At 47.5% G+C, this 21,880-nt stretch overlaps 1 protein-coding gene across 1 annotated transcript in view; it reads right to left on the bottom strand.

The window, feature by feature from the left end:
* Window positions 1-21,880, bottom strand: part of mertka (c-mer proto-oncogene tyrosine kinase a) — a 181,749-nt gene that overhangs the window by 132,917 nt on the left and 26,952 nt on the right. Inside the window, exons 2-4 of the mRNA XM_038799109.1 lie at window positions 18,891-19,227; window positions 17,880-17,980; window positions 11,211-11,384 (exon numbers count right to left, since the gene is read on the bottom strand). Of these exons, the coding sequence (XP_038655037.1) occupies window positions 11,211-11,384; window positions 17,880-17,980; window positions 18,891-19,227 (612 nt within the window). The remainder of the gene's footprint in view (window positions 1-11,210; window positions 11,385-17,879; window positions 17,981-18,890; window positions 19,228-21,880) is intronic.

Genomic DNA, 21,880 nt, shown 5'->3' with positions numbered 1-21,880 from the left:
TTCAAAGTGCAGACATGATACGCACGTGCTCGGCACTTTGGTCATCTGTTTCCGATCAAGCTGAAGTCTTCAGTCTTCCTGCAATCATTTTCGCCTCATCTGTCCCAGATGACTGCGCTTTCCTTGATGGGCCTCAAGCCAAAACACAACTGAGGTCAGAGGTCAACCACACTGCCTACTGTGTACCAGCTTCAAAATAGAATTGTATTGCAAAGAGAACGCAACAAAACTAGCACAAAAAAATGTATTTGGCATGGCAAGCAGTAGCCTGCTCAATTGACTGCACTCGAAACGTGAAGTCAGCCTTCAGCCGAGAGTCGATGCTGACACACTGATGCAGACCTGATGCATTGTGAGAGTTGTCGTTGTTACAACTTGGGACTCCCGACCTCCAAAAACATGCTCAAAACAAAAGCCAACATCCATAGGAAGTTTACACTTCTACAAATTGAAATATGTCCTCCCCGTATTACCCAAAATGCATTGGGAAGCTAGTTGTGTGGTGAATGGACTAGTAATCCAGAGGCCCAGGCTATTGCTCTAGGGGCATGGGGCTCAAATTATTATTTAATTAATAAATCTGGAATTGAAAGCTCATCTCAGTGATAGACACATAGGAAATAAGAGAAGTATGCCATTCGGCCCTTCGAGCCCGCTCCACCATTCAACATGATCATGGTTGATCATCCAACTCAATAGCCTGATCCCGCTGTCTCCCATATCCTTTCATCCCCTTCGCCCCAAGCGTATATCTAACTGCTTCTTGAAAACAAATAGTATTTTTTGGACTCAACTGTTTCCTGTGGTAGCAAATTCCACATGCTTACCACATTCTCGGTGAAGAAATTTCTCATCTCAGTCCTAAAAGGTTTACACCAAGGGCAGCACGGTGGCCTAGTGGTTAGCACAACCGCCTCACGGCGCTGAGGTCCCAGGTTCGATCCCGGCTCTGGGTCACTGTCCGTGTGGAGTTTGCACATTCTCCCCGTGTCTGCGTGGGTTTCGCCCCCACAACCCAAAAATGTGCAGAGTAGGTGGATTGGCCATGCTAAATTGCCCCTTAATTGGAAAAAATAATTGGGTACTCTAAATTTAAAAAAAAAAAAGGTTTACACCGTATCCTTAGACTGTGATCCCCGATTCTGGAAACTCCTGCCATTGGGAACATCCTTCCTGCATCTACCCTGTCAATCCAGTTACAATTTTACAGATTTCGATGAGCTCTCTCCCCCCCGCCCCATCATTCTCCTGAACTCCAGTGAACCTAATCCTAACCGACTCAATCTCTCCTTGTACACCAGTCCCACCATCCCAGGAATCAATCTGGTAAATCTTCTCTGCACTCTCTCTATAAAAGGAGAGCCAAGAAGGCAAATCTAAACAATAATTTATTTCCTGCCGAAAGGCCACAACGTGGCACACGGCACGAAGATCCCAACCGGGACTATCCATCATGCCGACACCAATCCGGGCCGGCTTTTATTTTATTCAATAAATTTAAAGTACCCAATTCTTTCAATAGGGGCTGGTACCCCTAGGGTACCCAATAGGGGCTGGTTTAGCTCACCAGGCTAAATCGCTGGCTTTTAAAGCAGACCAAGCAGGCCAGCAGCACGGTTCGATTCCCGTACCAGCCTCCCCGGACAGGCGCCGGAATGTGGCGACTAGGGGCTTTTCACAGTAACTTCATTGAAGCCTACTCGTGACAATAAGCGATTTTCATTTTCATTCATTCATTTCATTCTTTCTTTTTCCAATTTAGGGGCAATTTGGCGTGGCCAGTTCACATACCCTGTGCACCTTTGGGTTGATGGGATGAGATCCATACAAACACAGGAGAATGCACAAACTCCACACAGACAGTGACCCGGGTGTGGCAGGATCGAACCCGGGTCCTCAGCACGGTGAGGCAGCAGTGCTAACCACTGCGCCGCCATGCCGCCCCCCCCCCCGAACCGCTGTTTTGGCGGAGATTTCTATGAGCCCCAGCTGATTGGCCTCTGCTCATTAGCGTAGGAACTCGTATTCCCCATGGGGAGATCAATCGGGTCGTCCCCATGGGTCTCTTGAGGGTTGTTAAGAAGGCGTACGGTGTGTTAGCTTTTATTGATAGAGGGATTGAGTTTCAGAGCCATGAGGTCATGTTGCAGCTGTACAAAACTCTGGTGCGGCCGCATTTGGAGTATTGCGTGCAGTTCTGCTCGCCGCATCATAGGAAGGATGTGGGAGCATTGGAAAGGGTGCAGAGGAGATTTACCAGGATGTTGCCTGGTATGGAGGGAAGATCATATGAGGAAAGGCTGAGGGACTTGAGGCTGTTTTCGGTAGAGAGAAGGTTAAGAGGTAACTTAATTGAGGCATACAAGATGATCAGAGGATTAGATAGGGTGGACCGTGAGAGCCTTTTTCCTCGGATGGTGATGGCTAGCACGAGAGGGCATAGCTTTAAATTGAGGGGAGATAGATATAGGACAGATGTCAGAGGTAGGTTCTTTACTCAGAGAGTAGTAAGGGCGTGGAATGCCCTACCTGCAACAGTAGTGAACTCGCCAACACTAAGGGCATTCAAATTGTCATTGGATAAACATATGGATGATAAGGGAATAGTGCAGATGGGCTTTAGAGTGGTTTCACAGGTCGGCGCAACATCGAGGGCCGAATGGCCTGTACTGCGCTGTAATGTTCTATGTTCTATTACACCCTCTTACAGCAAAAACATTCTTCCTCAGATAAGGAGACAAAAACTGGGTGCAATATTCCAGGTGTGGCCTCAGCAAAGGGGCTGTACAATTGCAGAAAGACTCCCTGCTCCTGTACTCTAATCCTCTCGCAATGAAGGCCAACATACCATTTGCCTTCTTTACCGTCTGCTGCACCTGCATGCTTACCGTCAGTGACTGGCATACCCAGGTCTCGTTCCCCTGTCTTACTTTATAGCACTTCAGATAATAATCTGTCTTTCTGTTTTTGATACCAAAGTCGATAACCACGCGTTTATCCACATTACACTGCATCAGCCCACTCACTCAGCTTGTCTAAATCACACTGAAGGATCTCTGCATCCTCTTCACAGCTCACCCACCCACCCAACTTTGTGTCATCAGCAATTTCGGAGGCATTATATTTAGTTCCCTCATCCAAAATCATTAATATATGTTGTGAATAGCTGGGGTCCTAGCACCGATCTCTGCAGTACCTCACTAGCCACGGTCTGCTATTCGGAAAAAGACACATTTATTCCTACTCTTTGATCCGGGCTGTCAACCAGTTTTCTATCCATCTCAATACACTACCCCAAATTCCGTACACTTTTTAAAAATAAATTTAAAGTACCCAATTAATTTTTTCCAATTAAGGGGCAATTTGGCGTGTCCAAGCCACCGCCCCTGCACATCTTTGGGTTGTGTTGGCGAAACCCACGCAAACACGGGGAGAATGTGCAAACTCCACACGGACAGTGACCCAGAGCCGGGATCGAACCTGGGACCTCGGCGCCGTGAGGCAGCAGTGCTAACCACTGTGCCACCGTTCTACCCTCATGCACTTATTTTTACGCGGCAACCTCTTACGTGGGACTTTGTTGACAGCCTTCTGAAAGTCCAAATAAACAACATCCAATGGCTCCCCCTCATCAACTCTACTAGTTAGACCTTGAAGAATTCCAGTAGATTTATCAAGCAGATTTCCCGTTTGCAAATCTATGCTCAAGTGCATTCCCAAGAGCTCTGCTATAATATTTTTGATAATGCGCTAGAATTTTCCCCACTACCGAGGTCAGGCTGACTGATCTATAATTCCCTTTTTCACCCCATATCTCCCTTTTTAAATAGTGGGGTTATATTAGCTGTCCTCTGGAACTGTTCCAGAGTCTATAAAATCTTGGAAGATGACTGCCTATGCATCCGCTATTTCTAGGGCCACTTTCTGAAGTACTCTGGGATGCAAATTATCAGGCCCTGGGGAAAATAACGGCCTTTAATCCTATCAATTTCCCTAACACCATTTCTCCAGTTGTTCTGTTCCTTCAACGCTCCCTCTCAGTCAACCCGGCGTTCCCGAACATTTCTTTTGGATGGTTGGCGCAGAGTTGATGGGTTGAATGGCCTCCTACTACACTTGTAGGAATTCTATGATTGTATAAAAACAGATGTTAAAATGCTTAGTTTTCACCTTTGTACTTTTAGCCCGTGTCCAATTGAGTGTCACAGGAAGAAGGCCTCAGGCACCAGGAGATGATTTGCAACAATGACAAGGATATCAGCAGTCTCAGCTTGAGGGCCCTGAGCCCACATACAAAACTGTCTATAATTCAAGGATAACTAGCTGTTCCCCCAGGTGCGGGTATTAAAACGGGTGACTTGATCGCCAGTAACTGAAACAAGAGATGTATGTGTACATGTACGACGGCCTTGTTTACACACACATGAACTCAGACCTATTTTGTACTGTGCAAGCAAGTTTTAAGTAGACAGTTTTTATCTTTAAATGTACACAGCCATTTTTAAGAGGCCCTTTTGGAAAACTGGATCTCTATCTTTTCATTTCTTCAAATTAGACACCAACAGCCTTCCCCTACCCCACCACCTCTCAACCAGGTTCTCTAGTTAAAAACTGTACAGATAGTAACTATCCTCCATTCATGGCAATCTCACCCTTGTCACAGGGTTGCTGGTGATCAAAGCGATTCAGGAAGGGATGTACATTGGATCACGCAAGTTTTAGAACATAAAACATAGAAAAATACAGCACAGAACAGGCCCTTCGGCCCACAATGTTATGCCGAACCTTTGTCCTAGATTAATCATAGATTATCACAGAATTTACAGTGCAGAAGGAGGCCATTCGGCCCATCGAGTCTGCACCGACTCTTGGAAAGAACACCCTACCCAAGGTCAACACCTCCACCCTATCCCCATAGCCTAGTAACCCCACCCAACACTAAGGGCAATTTTGGACATAATGGGCAATTTATCATGGCCAATCCACCTAACCTGCACATCTTTGGACTGTGGGAGGAAACCGGAGCACCCGGAGGAAACCCACGCACACACGGGGAGGATGTGCAGACTCCACACAGACAGTGACCCAAGCCAGAATCGAACCTGGGACCCTGGAGCTGTGAAGCAGTTGTGCTAACCGTGCTGCCCTTAAAAACAAATTAATCTACACTCCATTATTCTACCGTAATTCATGTACCTATCCAATAGCCGCTTGAAGGTCCCTAATGTTTCCGTTTTGTGTCAGTGATGCACACTGAAAAAATTAGCAAAAATGCGTTTGAGGGGTCTTGAAGAGTGGGTGTGGAAAGGATGCTTCCTCTTGAAATGAAATGAAATGAAAATCGCTTATTGTCACGAGTAGGCTTCAATGAAGTTACTGTGAAAAGCCCCTAGTTGCCACATTCCGGCGCCTGTCCGGGGAGGCTGGTACGGGAATCTTGCGGGAGAATCTAGCACGAGGGGTCCACTGTTTAAAAATATGGCGCCGCCCATTTAAGACAGAGATGAAGAAAATAATTTTCTCTCAGAGGGTTTTGAGACTTTGGAATTCTCTTTCCTCAAAAAATGGTTGAGGCAGAGCCTTTGAATATCTTTTAAGGCAGAAGTAGATCTTGATAAGCAAGTGGGTGATTGGGGGTAGGCAGGAGCGTGAAGTTTAGGTTAAAATTAGATCAGCCATGATCTTAGTGAATGGTGGAGCATGCTCGAGGGGCCGAGTGGCCTACTCCTGCTCCTAATTCGTATGTTTGTTTGTAAGCCTCAGCAGTGATACGATCTTCTTACTCTTCATGGATATAAAATTCAGACAACTTTTAAAAATAAAGGCTATTTTGAGGACTGAAAATAGAAAGGTCTTTGAGTGCATTGAGGGATTTGCTGCAAACAGCGAGCTCTATTTGCTCAGAATGCCATCGACCATGTTCAGTCACACTGAACACATACAGACAGGATCACCACATAATTACAGTGCTTGGTAATGGCAGAGCAGCTATTCCGAAATCTAGCCCGTTAACTATTTCAAGCCAGTTCTTCATGTAAACATTTAAACACAAATTTTAAGTTTGAAGCTGGGGGGCGAGGAAGAGTGAGGTGGAGGGTTTAAAAGTCTTCTTTAAAAATCAGGGGCGAAATTCTCCGACCCCCAGCAGGGTTGGAGAATCGCCTGGGGCCGCCGAAAATCCCGCCCCCTCCGTGGCAGAGATTCTCCGCCACCCGGGAAGTGGCAGAGGCGGGATTCACGCCACTCCGATCGGCGAGGCCCCTGCGGCGATTCTCCGGCCCGCGATGGGCCAAGTCCCGCCGCTGGGAGGCCTCTCCCGCCGCCGAGGTTTGAACCACCTCTGGTGGCGGCGCGACTGGGCCCCCGGGGTCCTTGGGGGGGGGGGGGGGGGGGCGCATGCGCCGACCGGCGAAAGCCTTTCGGCCAGCCCCGCTGCCGCCGGTTTTTTGCGCCAGTCTTCTGGTGCCAACCGCTCCGGCACGGGGCTGACCCCCAAAGGTGCGGAGAATTCCCCACCTTTGGGGAGGCCCGACCCCGGAGTGGTTGGCGCCACTCCCCTACGCCGGGACCCCCCGTCACGCCGGGTAGGGGAGAATCCCGCCCCAGGTGCCTGATCAGAGTCTCCAATCGCTCCCTTCTGATTATTAACCAAGGTGGGTGGGCGTGCAAGCAGTTCCATTGTGAAATGTTGGCAAGTTAAATCCGATACGGTTGCATGCCTCACTATTGTTCAGATTTTCATCTTCAACTGAAACTCGGCCGCATCTGGGCGCGGGTTTGCCAGGTCAGGAGGAGAGCCTTTACACTCCTGGGCAAAACCAGAGCATTAAACTTAGATAGAGCCAAATACAGGGATACGAGGGGCTGATTGGTTAAGGTGGATTGGGAATTTATGGTTAAAAGATATGACAGTAGATAAGTAGTACTTTGAAGAAATGTTTCACAATTCTCAAAATGTTCCATTGGAAAAATATACTCCCTGGGAAAAGCGATCCATCTATGCGTAGCAAGATTAACGGTAATACGGCATTAAAAGCAGAGGTTTACAATATTACCCAGAGCGGTAGCTAGTCTGAGGACTGGGGTTTAGAGGCAAAATGAACAGCAGGCCTTGGACCTGATGGTTTAAATTCCAGGTAAAAGAGTTGGCGACAGAGATACTGGGTACACTGCTTGTGATTGCCCAGATTTCCTTACAATCTGGGATAGTTCCTGTGGATTGAAAAGTAGCAAATGTAACAACGTTATGCTGGAAAGGAGGGAGACGGAAAACAGGAAACTGCGAGCCAGTTAGCCGAACATCGTCATCAGGAAAGTGTTGGAATCTATTAAGGAAGTGGTCATAGGGTACTCAGATAATCAAAAGTTGGTGAGGTTTTATGAGACGGAAATTGTGCTTGACAAATCTACTCAGGTTTTTTGAGAATGTAACCATAGGGAAACCTGGATGTGGATTTTCAAAAGGATTCATTGAGGTGCCACTTAATAGGCTGTTGAACAAGTTGGGTGTTGGGGACAATATATTAGCAAGAATGGACAGCAAACAGTAATAAACAGGTCAGTTTCACATTGACAAGCTGCTGCAAGTGGAGTACAGAACGGATCGATGCTTGGGCCACAGCTACTTAAAATCTAATTAATTACATAACCTTTCCTACCAGTCCACCTCAGCACTAGCCTTCCTCCGTGCCCGACTTCGGAGATGGAAGGTTGGATTCGTCCTTGCCCCCTCCCCCTCGATGAGTTGATTACTACTTTCCACACAGTTTGTTACACTTCCAGAATTCATGTCAGCGGAACATTCCACCACCCTCCCCCTGCACCCCCCACCCAACTCCATCCCAAACAAAGTCAAAGTCATTCATAATTGTTCGGCTATAGCAGGAGTGCCCTAGAACAGGGTTGGTTGAGTTAATACTCCTGCAGAAAAGGAGGAAAGATCAAGTGGTTTCCTTCTGTGCTGTAACCATTTGAGAGCTTACGCTGCCACATTCTAACACCACCATTAAACTGACTGGTTCATTCTTCGCACTCATTTTTGGAAGAACAGTGCAACATTGACAATCCTTCCGTCCTTTGGCCAGACCTGCAGGATTGGAAGATCGAAACCGGCACCTCCACAATTTTAACTCCAATTTTTTGCAGCAGCCCAAGATGCATCCCATCCAAAACAGGTGACCTATTGGCTTTTTAAAGACAGCCAGTCTTTCCAGCACATCTTCATTAATTATGTTTATCACATATCCCAGAAACCTCCTCATTTACCCTAGCTTTGGGAATGTTTACAGCCACTGTAACATTTTTGTCACTGTTGTCATAGAAGAAACTCAGCAGCACACGTCAGGACTAAACAAACAGTAATACCAGATAATCACCCAGATAATGTGTTTTGAGGTGTTGGCAGCGGGCTACATATTGGCCAAGAAACCAGGGATAACCCTCCGTTTCTTTTTGAAATAATGCCTGGAATCTTTTACATCTGCCCATGGGGGCAGAGGGGACCTCAGTTCAACATCTCATTTGAAAGTCGACCCCTCCAATTGTGCAGCACTATCTCTGTGCTATGCTCCAATTGTGCAGTACTCTGTGCTACGCTCCAATTGTGCCGCACTCTCTCAGTGCTACGCTCCAATTGTGCAGCACTCTCTCAGTGCTACGCTCCAATTGTGCAGCACTCTCTCAGTGCTACGCTCCAATTGTGCAGCACTCTGTGCTACGCTCCAATTGTGCCGCACTCTCTCAGTGCTACGCTCCAATTGTGCAGCACTCTCTCAGTGCTACGCTCCAATTGTGCAGCACTCTCTCAGTGCTACGCTCCAATTGTGCAGCACTCTCTCAGTGCTACGCTCCAATTGTGCAGCACTATCTCAGTGCTACGCACCAATTGTGCCGCACTCTCTCAGTGCTACGCACCAATTGTGCCGCACTCTCTCAGTGCTACCCCCAATTGTGCCGCACTCTCTCAGTGCTACGCACCAATTGTGCCGCACTCTCTCTCTGCTACGCTCCAATTGTGCAGCACTCTCTCAGAGCTACCCCCAATTGTGCCGCACTCTCTCAGAGCTACGCTCCAATTGTGCCGCACTCTCTCAGTGCTACGCACCAATTGTGCAGCACTCTCTCAGTGCTACCCCCAATTGTGCAGCAATCTCTCTGTGCTACGCTCCAATTGTGCCGCACTCTCTCTCTGCTACGCTCCAATTGTGCCGCACTCTCTCTGTGCTACGCTCCAATTGTGCAGCACTCTCTCAGTGCTACGCTCCAATTGTGTAGCACTCTCTCAGTGCTACCCCCAATTGTGCAGCACTATCTCAGTGCTATGCTCCAATTGTGTAGCACTCTCTCAGTGCTATGCTCCAATTGTGCAGCACTCTCTCTGTGCTACGCTCCAATTGTGCAGCACTCTCTCAGTGCTGTGCTCCAATTGTGCAGCACTCTCTCAGTGCTACGCACCAATTGTGCAGCACTCTCTCTGTGCTGTGCTCCAATTGTGCAGCACTCTCAGTGCTATGCTCCAATTGTGCAGCACTCTCTCAGTGCTGTGCTCCAATTGTGCAGCACTCTCTCAGTGCTGTGCTCCAATTGTGCAGCACTCTCTCAGTGCTGTGCTCCAATTGTGCCGCACTCTCTCAGTGCTGCGCTCCAATTGTACAGCACTCTCTCAGTGCTATGCTCCAATTGTGCAGCACTCTCTCAGTGCTATGCTCCAATTGTGCAGCACTCTCTCAGTGCTGCGCTCCAATTGTGCAGCACTCTCTCAGTGCTATGCTCCAATTGTGCAGCACTCTCTCAGTGCTGTGCTCCAATTGTGCAGCACTCTCTCAGTGCTGTGCTCCAATTGTGCAGTACTCTGTGCTACGCTCCAATTGTGCAGCACTCTCTCTGTGCTGTGCTCCAATTGTGCAGTACTCTGTGCTACGCTCCAATTGTGCAGCACTCTCTCAGTGCTGTGCTCCAATTGTGCAGCACTCTCTCAGTGCTGTGCTCCAATTGTGCAGTACTCTGTGCTACGCTCCAATTGTGCAGCACTCTCTCAGTGCTGTGCTCCAATTGTGCAGCACTCTCTCAGTGCTACGCTCCAATTGTGCAGCACTCTCTCTGTGCTACGGCCGAATTGTGCACTACTCTCTCATTGCTACACTGGAGTGTCAGAGAAATAAATCAATTTTCAGAAGTTGTTTTCTTTGACAGCTGAGCAAGTTAATTTCTTCCAGAAAACATGAGGGAAGAAATCTGATGAGAAACAGACATTTTTGTTGGAGCTCCAAGTGTACACTGGGGCATTTCCCACAGAGATGAAAACTCCAATACAAATTTCACCAAGGCTGCGCATTTGTACCTTTTCAAAGGGCAGTTACAGATCTGCACCTATAACAGTTTTCCAACCAGGGCAGTACTACGGACTCCTCATTTGACAACTCAAAAAGGGAAGTTATTTATTTTTAAAATATGATTTAAATAGAAACCTCAACAGAATTATGCTTTGGTGACTAAAAATGAGAATACCTTTTTAGTTTCTTTCCACATACATGTATTAAAGTTGTGATATTGTTTGTAAGCACTGATAAATCAGTTGAGAGTCTGGCCAGTTCATAGGAAAGTTCTCCCAAAAGCTTCATTCCACTAACATGTTAAGGGCAAATATATGCTTCACACAAGTTTACATCCCAGGTTTATGCCACGAATGTTGCCTTCCTAAAATATACACAGTAATTACTGCGAAGAGGCCACATTAAGAACACAAAAAAGACTAGAGTATAAGAAAAGACACACTCGTGTTCACAATTTCCAATGCTTCGATGTAATGCAATCTACCATTCTTTCATTTTCTGCTCAAATCTCAATGACAATAGTGGAGGATAATTGCAAAATGTATCCATCTACACCACATGTGTGTCACAGACACTGGTCACCCTCCCTACAACAGCACAGAAACCTTTGTATCCTGTGGTGTATTCAGCCACTAGTCTGTAGTTTTTCTTGCAACCATTGTTCTCATCGCCAATCATGTAGTCCCCCTTTTTGAATGTGTCAATTAAGCTGGATCTGGTTACAGCTCACAAAACAGCCACTTGGGAAAGTGAAATACTGTGCTCCTTCGCATCTTTCACAGTAAACAAGTGTGTAAAGCTACAGAATCCAATCAGACATAGCTGCCAACAAAATTAATCAAGAAATAGAAAAATAAAGTGTCCTTGACGACAATTTACCTGCTACGGTAAGAACAGAAGGGGAACTGTCTGCAACCGTTTTTATCTTATTGCCATTTTGTAACCAGTAAATATCCACAGGATATGGTGGGCCCACTGCCTTGCAAGTGAGATTGAAAGCTTCATTTCTTGTGGCATTCTTTGATTCAGGCTCTTCAATAAAACTTGGCAATCCTGCAAGTGGCAACATGCAAAAATGAAATCAGTTAACAATGAGATACCCTAAATGCACATTCTGTGCATAATGTAGTCAAAACCTTATTATCCATAACATACGCTAACTGTGCCCTGAGCCCATTGGAATTACCTAATTGTGCCCTAAAATCTACCCATTATGACTCTGTATTCATCATGAGGGCTGTTCATTTGTAATTCATAGAATCATAGAATTTAAAGTGCAGAAGGAGGCCATTCGGCCCATCGAGTCTGCACCGGCTCTTGGAAAGAGCACCCTACCCAAGGTTAACACCTCCACCCTATCCCCATAACCTAGTAACCCCACCCAACACTAAGGGCAATTTTGGACACTAAGGGCAATTTATCATGGCCAATCCACCTAACCTGCACATCTTTGGGCTGTGGGAGGAAACCGGAGCACCCGGAGGAAACCCACGCACACACGGGGAGGATGTGCAGACTCCGCACAGACAGTGACCCAAGCCGGAATCGAACCTGGGACACTGGAGCTGTGAAACAATTGTGCTATCCATAATGCTACCGTGCTGCATATATTCACAAATCCTTGAAAGTGGAAAAGCAAAAGTGAGGCGGTAAGAAAGCATGTGTAATAGTTGGCTCTGTAAATTGGTATGTTTAATACAAAAACAAAGGAAACCTTTTCAAATCACTGGTGAGGCCAAGTCCGTTTTCGAAAGGAGGATGTCAACACCTTGGAGTGGATACAGGGCAGGTTTGCCAAGATGATAGCAGAGATGAGGGAATTCAGTTACGTGGCGAGATTGGAGAAGCAGGGAATGTTTTCAAATCAGCACAATACACGTAATCAAAATAAGGGACCTTGATAGAGCAAGTTGGGAGAAGCAGCTCTACAAACGGGTCAGCAAGTTAAAATATTTGACAAAAGAACTACAGGAGAAATGATAAGTAATTATGATTGGGAACACTTCTGGAACCGGTGATGAATGATACAAGATCATTCAACAGGCAACTCGACAAGGGCCGGGATTCTCCCCTACCTAGCGAGGTGGGGGGGTCCCGGCGTGTTGGAGTGGCATGAACCACTCCGGCGTCGGGCCGCCCCAAAGGTGCAGAAGTCTCCGGACGTCTCCGCACCTTTAGGGGCCAAACCCTCACATTGACAGGCTAGGCCCGCGCCGGAGTGGCTCCCACTCCGCCGGCTGGCGTGAACGGTCTTTGGCGCCACACCAGCCTGGGCAGAAAGGACTTCACCGGCTGGCGTACATCCCACATGCGCCGGAGCGTCAGCGGCTGCTGACATCATACCGGCAGATGCGCAGGGGAGGGGGTCTCTTCCGCCTCTGCCATGGTGAAGACCATGATGAAGGCAAAAGAAAAAGAGTGCCCCCACGGCACAGGGCTGCCCGCCGATCGGTGGGCCCCAATCGCGGGCCAAGCCACCGTGGAGGCACCCCCTGGGGTTAGATCACCCCGCCCCCCCCCCCGAACCCCGGCGCCCGCCACGCCGCGCATCCCGCCGATCAGGTAGGTGGTTTAATCCACGCCGGCGGGAGGCCTGTCAGCGGCGGGACTTCGGCCCATCGCGGGCTGGAGAATCGCCGCAGGGGGCCCGCCGACTGGCGGGGATTCCCGCCCCCGGCGAATCTCGGGGGGCGGAGAATTCGGGACACGGCGGGGGCGGGATTGACGCCGGCCCCGGGCGATTCTCCGACCTGGCGGAGGGTCGGAGAATCCCGCCCAAGTACTTGCAGAAATAAGCTCCGCTAACTGGCCTTTTGTGCACGCCCAACTATGATGACTCCACCACTGCTGTCGATATTCCAAGTTGCTTAGGCTCCAAGTTCAGGAATTACCTCTATACACCTCTCTGTCTCTCCTTACGAAGCTTCTTGAAACCTACCTTTTTGATCAAGCATTTGATCATTGGAATTCATAACTCCTCGGTGTCATACTTAGTTTTCTAGTTTTAACAATCTTTATTATTGTCACAATTAAGTTTACATTAACACTGCAATGAAGTAATGCTAGTCGCCACACTCTGGTGCGTTTTCAGGGGCCGGCGTCAATCCTACCCCCGCCATGTCCCGAATTCTCCACCCCCCGAGATCCGGCGAGGGCGGGAATGGTGCTGCGCCGGTCGTGGGCCTCCTGCGGCGATTCTCCGGCCCACAATGGGCCGAAGTCCCGCCGCTGCCGGCTTTTCCCGCCGGCATGGTTTAAAGTTAAACCACCTCTGGTACCGGCGGGATTGGCGGCGCGTGCGGGCTCCGGGGTCCTGGGGGGGGGGGGGCGCAGGCAATCTGACCCCGGTGGCCTGGCCCGCGATCGGGGCCCACCAATAGAGAATTCCGCACCTTTGGGAAGGCCAGACGCCGGAGTGGTTCACGTCACTCCAACACGCCGGGGACCCGGGGACACCCCCCCCACCCCGCCGGGTAGGGGAGAATCCCGGCCCAGATGTCCAATTCACCGAACATGCACGTCCTTCGAGACTTGTCGGTGGAAACCGGAGCACCAGAGGAAACCCATGCAGACACGGGGAGATCGTGCAGACTCCACACAGACAGTGACCCAAGCCGGGAATCGAACCCGTGTCCCTGGCATTGTGAAGCAACAGTGCTAACCACTGTTGTACCGTGGCGCCTCATGCTGTGCCCGTGAAGCACCTTGGGATGTTGCGTTATCTTAACTGGCACTATTGACACAGTCGGTAGCACTGCTGCCTCACCAGGGACCCAGGTTCAATTCCGGCCTTGGGTGACTGTGTGGAGTTTGCAATTTCGTCTGTGTCTGCGTGGGTTTCCTCCTAGTGCTCCGGTTTCCTGCCACAGTCCAAAGATGTGCAGGTTAGTGGGATTACGGGGATAGGGTGGAGGAGTGGGCCGAGGTGGGGCTCTCGTTCAGAGGCTCGGTGCAGAATCAATGGGCCCAATGTCCCCTTTCAGCACTTTGGGGTTCTATGATAAGTTGTTATGGTTGAGAAATAGTTTTGCAGGTTTATGGAGGAAAAAGCTGGGTCGGAGGGCGAGGATTAAACACCTCATTCAAAGAGCCAGCACACACGTGATGCAGTGAACGGCTTCCTTCTGTGCTGTAAGATTCTAAGATTCTGCAACGACGACCATGTCTGCATGGGAGTCCATGGGAGTCGTGGAGTCCACTAAAATTACAAAACAACATAGAATCAGAGAAGGCAGCTGCGGTTCCACGCCATACAGGCAACTGAACACAGAACAAGGCCATTAAAGATTGTTTGAATGTTCTTCTCTCCTCTCTTATATCAGAAGGCACAAATTCATGCTGGGGTACAGCACTACAGCTATTAGCAACCTCCAATACCTTCACCACCAAAGTCTTATTCACAAAGAATTGCAAGAATTATTTCTAATATCTGCCTCAATGATCCCACGGTCTTCTGACTCCACCAAACAGCATTTCCAATTCCTGTTGCTGAGATTTGTTATTTGAGTATAGAAAATAACCCATGACAGGAAGGGGAAGTGAAACACAAATTCTGAGTCAAATGTCCCTCACAGCAAATGAACAAGAACCTTTGGAGACTTTCCCCTTCGATCCTTCCCCTTCTTTTCAGAATCTCTCTGTTCTGCTTGCTCAGTCATATATTTCCCTCCTAATATTGTCACATTGACTTGGCAGGAAATAAGTATACAAACCTAATTTGTTCAATGAAGAGAGTTGCTGCTTAATGGTTAAACTGACAGAGGCACAAGCTCGTTCAGAGCATTAATCTGTGGTAACAATGAGTTGAAGTGTGTCTAGTGCAGTCAACATAGATTTTAACAAGGATCCACAAGGCAGACTGGACGGAAAGGAAAAAGCCCTTTGGATCAAAGGGAAAATGGCAAGTCGAGTCCAAAATTGCACTAAAAAGGGTGCAGAGGAGATTCACCAGGAAGTCGCCTGGGCTGGAGCGTTTCCTCTATGAAGAGAGGCAGTTGCCTTTGAGCAGAGAAGGCTGATGAGGGACATGATCAGGGTTTACAAAATTCTGAGGGACATAGATCGGGTAGATAGGAAGAAACCTTTCCCCTTAGTAGAGAGGTCAATAACCAGGAGGTTATTAAGACTTAAGATAAGGGGCAGGAGATTTAGAGGGGATTTCAGGAAATCATTTTCATCCAGAGGGTGGTGAGAATCTGGAACTGCGTGAAAGGGTGGTAGAGATGGAACCCTCAACATTTAAGAAGCATTTATACTCGCACTTGATAAGCCATTGAATTGCATTCAATGCACGGATCAAGTGCTGGAAAATGGCAGAGCCACACAGCGGACTGGTGCAGAAGAAGATAAGGCCCCCCCCCCCGCCCCGAGATCGCGCACGCCCGCCGATCAGTAGCCCCCGATCGCGGGCCTGGCCATCGAGGAGCCCCCCCCCCAGAGTCTGATCCCCTGCTCCCCCCATCAGGGCGGCCACCGCGGCCACGAGTCCGAGCTCCCGCCAGGTGGAACCATGTTGGAACCACGCCGGCGGAACGAGGCCTCCTTCAATGGCCCCCGCCCGGCGCCGTGTCGACCGCGCATGCCCGGCTGGTGGTAATTTTCCGGTCTGTGGAAAAACGCTTCCCGGCATTGGACCCAATCTGAGTCCCCATTCTCCGACCCAAGTGCGATTTCGGGGCGGGGTCTCGGAGAACCCCAGCCTACACCTCAGAGAGCTGCCAGCAAATCTGTTGACCCAGCAATGTCAATAGCAGCAGTGGCCAGGACTGGGATTACAAGCTCTCTCCCCAGGGTCTGAATTCCAGAGTCCTGGATCAGGTATATGTGGCTGGTCTCACAGCAAGGTGGAGTGGTGAGGAGATTGAGTGGGGTCCTGATCGAGTGGTCTGGGGGCGAGCACCCAGATAATGGAAGCGGGAGCACCTGAAGTGGAAAGAGGTACGTTGTTGTAAGAAGCAACCCTCCCCTTCCTGCCTGCAGAGTAGAGTAACATGCCAGGAATCCTCTGCTCCCGAATCCCTCCCATCACCCTGAAAATTTCCCACTTGAGGGCCTCAACTGGGCAAATGCCAGCCTAGGCCTGGCCTGTTCAACTGTAAAACTGTGGGCAGGTTAGGGCAGGCAGGAAAGTGGTTGGAAGACCTCTGGGAAACATTGTGGATCTCCCAACGTTATCATCCCTTTGCGAACACTGACGGGGGAAACAATAAAATTCTGCCCGTACATATTGAAATATAGAATAAAACTGCACAACTTGGAGAGGTGACAAACGTTGAGGATGATACCTCCAGTTGACTGCAATAGGACATGGATAGGCTACTGAATAGGCAGGAGAGTGCAGCAAATTCAGAGAATGGTGACAGAATACAGTCTTACAACACCAGGTTAAAGTCAAGCTAGTTTGTTTCACGTCACCAGCTTTTGGAGCACTGCTCCTTCCTCGGATGAATGCCGTCCTCAGGTGACAGAATAGGTAGAGACAATATACACTTACTGGCACTTGCCCAGAACATCAGGTTTGTCAATTTAGAACAATCACCTAAGGTTGAGGAGAGAGGGTGAAGAACTTCTTTGACAAAATGTGGAATGCTTTGCCACAGGGAATGGTCGAGGCAACTGTTGTTGCATCTCTTCTAAAGGGGCAGCACAGTAGCTTCACAGTATGGGCCAAGAGCTGAATCGTGGGGTTAGAATTATAGAATCTCTACAGTGCAGAAGGAGGCCATTCAGCCCATCAAGTCAGCACCAACCTGGATAACTTCTTTTCGACCAGCACAGACTTGATTTGCTGAATGACATCCTGATGTGCCATAAATTTCTATGAATGTACAAGAGAACAGAGGTTCACATTTAGAATTCCGCACATGATGATAACTGTACAATCAAATCTGTCAGTGCAGTGCATTTTAGTATGGTATCTGCAACATGATTTTAGTGAGTTAAGCTCCATTGCGGATGGTAGTCAACTTCAAAATGCACATCTGTCGAAGCCGGAAGTTTACAGTCTAAAGGGAAGCTATTCAGCCTCTCATATTTGTACCTGCCCTTATCCAAAGCAATTGAAGACCAATTCCACTGCTCTGCGCACTCCAGTATCCTGTATTTCTTTCAGCTGCAATTTTTTTTAAAGCAACTGTCCCTTTAAGAGATGCAACAACAGTTTCCTCGACCATTCCCTGCGGCAAAGCATTCCACATTTTGTCAAAGAAAGTCTTCAACCTCTCTCCTCAATCTTAGGTGATCATTCTCAATTAACAAACCTGATGTTCATCGATGACATCCCAAACATAAATATATTGCCCATTCACCTCATCAAAATCCACCACAATTTAAAAGCCCTGACTAAATAGTCTGAGTCTTCGCCAACCAAATGGAGATGACTGCTACACCTCACATCTCTCCTCATAACTATAACTTGATTTCTGGTACCATTTCGTCAATTATTAAATGCCCCATTCCCTTTTTTCCATCTGATCGGAAAGTCATTACAAATCACTGACCAAGCACCCATGATGGTTCCAAGGTGATGTACTGTAGTGAAAGTCATACCTTCTATCTGAAGATTGATTATCTCTGATTCAATGGATACGTTGGAGATTATTATCCTACAGTTGTAGGCACCTGCATCAGAATGCTGTACTCTGTCGATGCTGTGGATAAATAAAGAGCATAGGTTGTTCTCAAGATGCACCGAACTTGATTTTTACAAAAGCATTCCTATCCCTGCTTCGAAGTTCACGCACTCTCCACTTCAGGAAATACAATAAAGATCTTGCACTTGGGGCAGCACGGTGGTGCAGTGGTTAGCATTGCTGCCTACGGCGCTGAGGACCCGGGTTCGAATCCCGGCCCTGGGTCACTGTCCGTGTGGCGTTTGCACATTCTCCCCGTGTCTGAGTGGGTTTCACCCCCACAACCCAAAGATGTGCAGGATAGGTAGATTGGCCACTCTAAATTGCCCCTTAATTGGAAAAAATAATTGGGTACTCTAAATTTAAGAAAAAAAAAGATCTTGCACAGCCAAGTAATTTAAATTGGGAGTCTTACCTAAATACCATTTACCACAAGTAATGTACTTTCTCACTGTACTGTGCCATGTGGAGCAATTCAGCATGAACCCTGCATTTATCCCCACAAAATTGGACATGTTCTGCAACATCAACATTACTTGAAAGTGAAACGATCACCCTTTGTTCCTTAATATTCCTAATCATGGCTCGTCGTTCTATTGCCCAAGAAATTGCTCATACCCTGACCACCTCCTCCCTAACTGTTCCCCCTCCTTGCTCCCAAGCTTGTTATAATGCTGTACCTGGCTTCAGCCTAACATTGCTTCAGATGTAGGAATTTGTGTGTGCGGAAATCTCAGGGCACAGTCTATTAGACTCCAAGAGAGATCCCAAAAGAGGCTTCAGGCGAGAAATAATAGACAACACTACAAGCTGTCTTGCTGAAAAAAATCACCAGTTCTTTTTTTAAACAGAGTGATGTAAAATATTGAGGGAGAGATTTAATACAAAGAATGCCACTTTCTAAAACCAAAATAAAACATTCCTATACCTGCAGCTGCTGAGAATCCTGGATCTGCTTTCACTGACAGCAAAAGCAATCCCTTTGTAGTAACAACGGAGGCCATCCATTAGTTCGTTACCATTCTTCAGCCACTGAATAGGCAGATACTGGTGGGCACTGGGTACATCAATGGAACAGTTGAAGTTTACAGGGTTGCCTTGAGATATTAGAATGTTTGCTGCTCCAGGCTTGAAGCTAATCTGTTCACGAACCTTTGCTGCAATCAGAACGTCACTCCTGCTTTGAGCAGCAACTTGCAGTTCTCCACCTGGCGTTGGCACATTCACCCGTGGCACATCGGTTAAGGGAGACACACGGTGAACAACTGGTGGACAACAAATTGCATTCTTTAATAATTAATTCAATACGTCTTCTTTCATTAGGAATCTGACACAGACACCAAATATGTTGCACAAAGTATGTCAGTCAAAGTTAACTTCCGAAAGGTAAAAATTCGTGACCTTGCTCAAGTATCTGGGAATTGGGCCCTTAAAGAGGAGCAAATTGTGCATGTCACTGATATTTCAGAAAGACGACTGAGGGAAACCAGGGAATTATAGACCAGTTCATCTAATATAAACTCTAATAATTTCCACAGTTAATCAAGGAGAGAGTGACTGACCACCTGGAATCTTTCCAACTGCTCAGCCAGCATGGATTAGTAGAGGATAGATCATATCCGACAAAATCATTTGAATGTTTTGAAGATACGGCCGAATTAATGGACAGGGAATGTCTACAGATATTATTCATGAGATTTCCAGCAAGCGTTTCACAAAGTCCCTGAGCGACTGAAGGGCATGGAATTAAAGGCAACTTATTGCCCTGGTCAATAAACTGGCTGGGAGGAGACAGGAAGTGGGGATAATAGACAGGTACTCAAATTTCTGCATAGGACTAGTGGTGTCTTGCAAGGATCGGCACTGGGGCCTCAAATATACATTGGGCACGATTCTCCATTAGCAGACTAAGTGCTCCCACCAGTGGGAAAACTGGAGTGCTTCCTGCTGGCGGTAGGAGTGCCTCCCAAATGGGATTCACCCACCTTTATTATTTAAAATATGCACATAGGGGAGCACGCTAACCAGCCCGCCCTCGCAGATTTCAGGAGGCCATTTTAAAAGGACGCTGCGATTCCAGCATTCACGGATAACGCCCACCCCCAACGGAAATTAATCGGAGACGAAAGGAGCCCCCCCCCAACCCCTCAGCAAAAAGGGACATCCTCTCCCCCCGGTCCCGCCACATCATGCAGACATGTGGATGACCAAACCCCATTCCCACTCCACTTCGCAGTGCCACAGTGCACTGCCCCCTGGCACTGACACCCTGGTTTGGCACATTGGACCCTGGGGGGTGGGGGGGGAGTTAAGAAGGTGCATCCAGTGCCCATGTCCCGCTGCCAAACTTTATGCTTTTAACACTAGTTTTTTTTTTCAAGGGTCTCTGAGCCTTCATAGAAAGCTCAAAAACTTTGAAACCCTTTGAAATCCCTTGAAAACCTATGTTTTCATTCAATTTTATGGTCCAGACCTTTACCTAACCATTGATTGATAGCTGAATAGTTTTTACACAGCAGGCAGGACTTTTGTTCATTCATTTTTCCCTTCATGATTGAAAGCATCTGAGATACCCATCATTGTTAAACTGTAATGTTTCTAAACATCCAAACATTGCAGTTAGAACTGAAAGCAATGAACTGTTTTGAAGTTGCCTGCAGCTGTCAGTCAGAACAAGAATGGGCACTGGACTTGCCTCCTTTCCTTTTTATACATTTAGAGTACCCAATTCTTTGTTTTCCAATTAAGGGGCAATTTAGCGTGGCCAATCCACTTAGCCTGCACATCTTTGGTTTGTAGGGGTGAGACCCGCGCAGACACGGGAGAATGTGCAAACGCCACACAGACAGTGACCGGGATCGAATGGACTTACCTCCTGACCACCACACACCCCTCCCCCCCACCGCCCCAGGGTCCAATGCGCTAGGTCCACACCTGTCAGGACCTGTACCACAGCTCACTAGTTACACGTAAAGAAAAGGGGGTTGCAGAATAACCAGGTTCCCACTTTGGGTGGGAAGCCCAATTATGGCTGGTGGGGCAGACCACAGACTTGCAACCAGTCCAACACCAATCCCATTTTTGAAGTGACATGCTATTCTCCACCCAATCGTGAATCTCGATTCTGGTGGGTGGACCTACAGAATCGCGGCCATTGTGTTTATTAAAGGCTTTATTAAAGGTGATGGATTAGAAATCCACATATCTAAATTTGCTGTTAACTCAATGGTAGTGGGACTATTACCAGCATAGATTGATCACAAAGAGATATTGATAAATTAAGTAAAACTGTGTCAAATGGATACCAATGTAAGGAAATGGGTGGTCATCCACTTTGTTAAACCATAGTACGCTTCAAATGGTGAAAAGCTAGAATATTCTTGACGGTCCCAGTGCAGTGATCCTTAAATTCTACTGAACAAGTTCAGAAAATAATTAAGAAGGCCTTTAAATCGAAAGGACTAGAATACAAGGTGTAAAGATTCTACAGCTATCTGAAACCCTGTTCAAACCACACCTACATAGGAAATGACTAGGTCAGTGAATGTGTGATAATGTGAAACCTTTTGCACAGAGGATAAAGTTTCCAGTTGTGGCTCAGCACCAAGTGTTGGGAATTGTTTGGATGAAAATCCCAGATGCCTTCTGATGGATCTGTATTTTGTTAATATCTTTATGTGTTGCCGCACTATATGTCAATCTTACAGAACTCGAGACTCAGCTTCTTGGGTGAAGTCAAGTGTATCTTTATTTATGTCACTTTCAAAGTCTATTGATCAAGTCAAATTTTATACGAATACAGAATCTAAAAGGTTGTTTGTCCAATGCAAATACAGATGGTTGAGATGAATTCAAGATACAATTTAGTTCGGGATAATTTCTTCAGATCAAAGTGCATGATACAAAAATGAAACGAAA

The sequence above is a fragment of the Scyliorhinus canicula genome, chromosome 6 (assembly GCF_902713615.1).
Source record: "Scyliorhinus canicula chromosome 6, sScyCan1.1, whole genome shotgun sequence".
Taxonomy (NCBI): Eukaryota; Metazoa; Chordata; class Chondrichthyes; order Carcharhiniformes; family Scyliorhinidae; genus Scyliorhinus; species Scyliorhinus canicula.
Note: the sequence above shows the minus strand (reverse complement) of the source record. Positions and strands in the feature narration are given on the sequence as shown.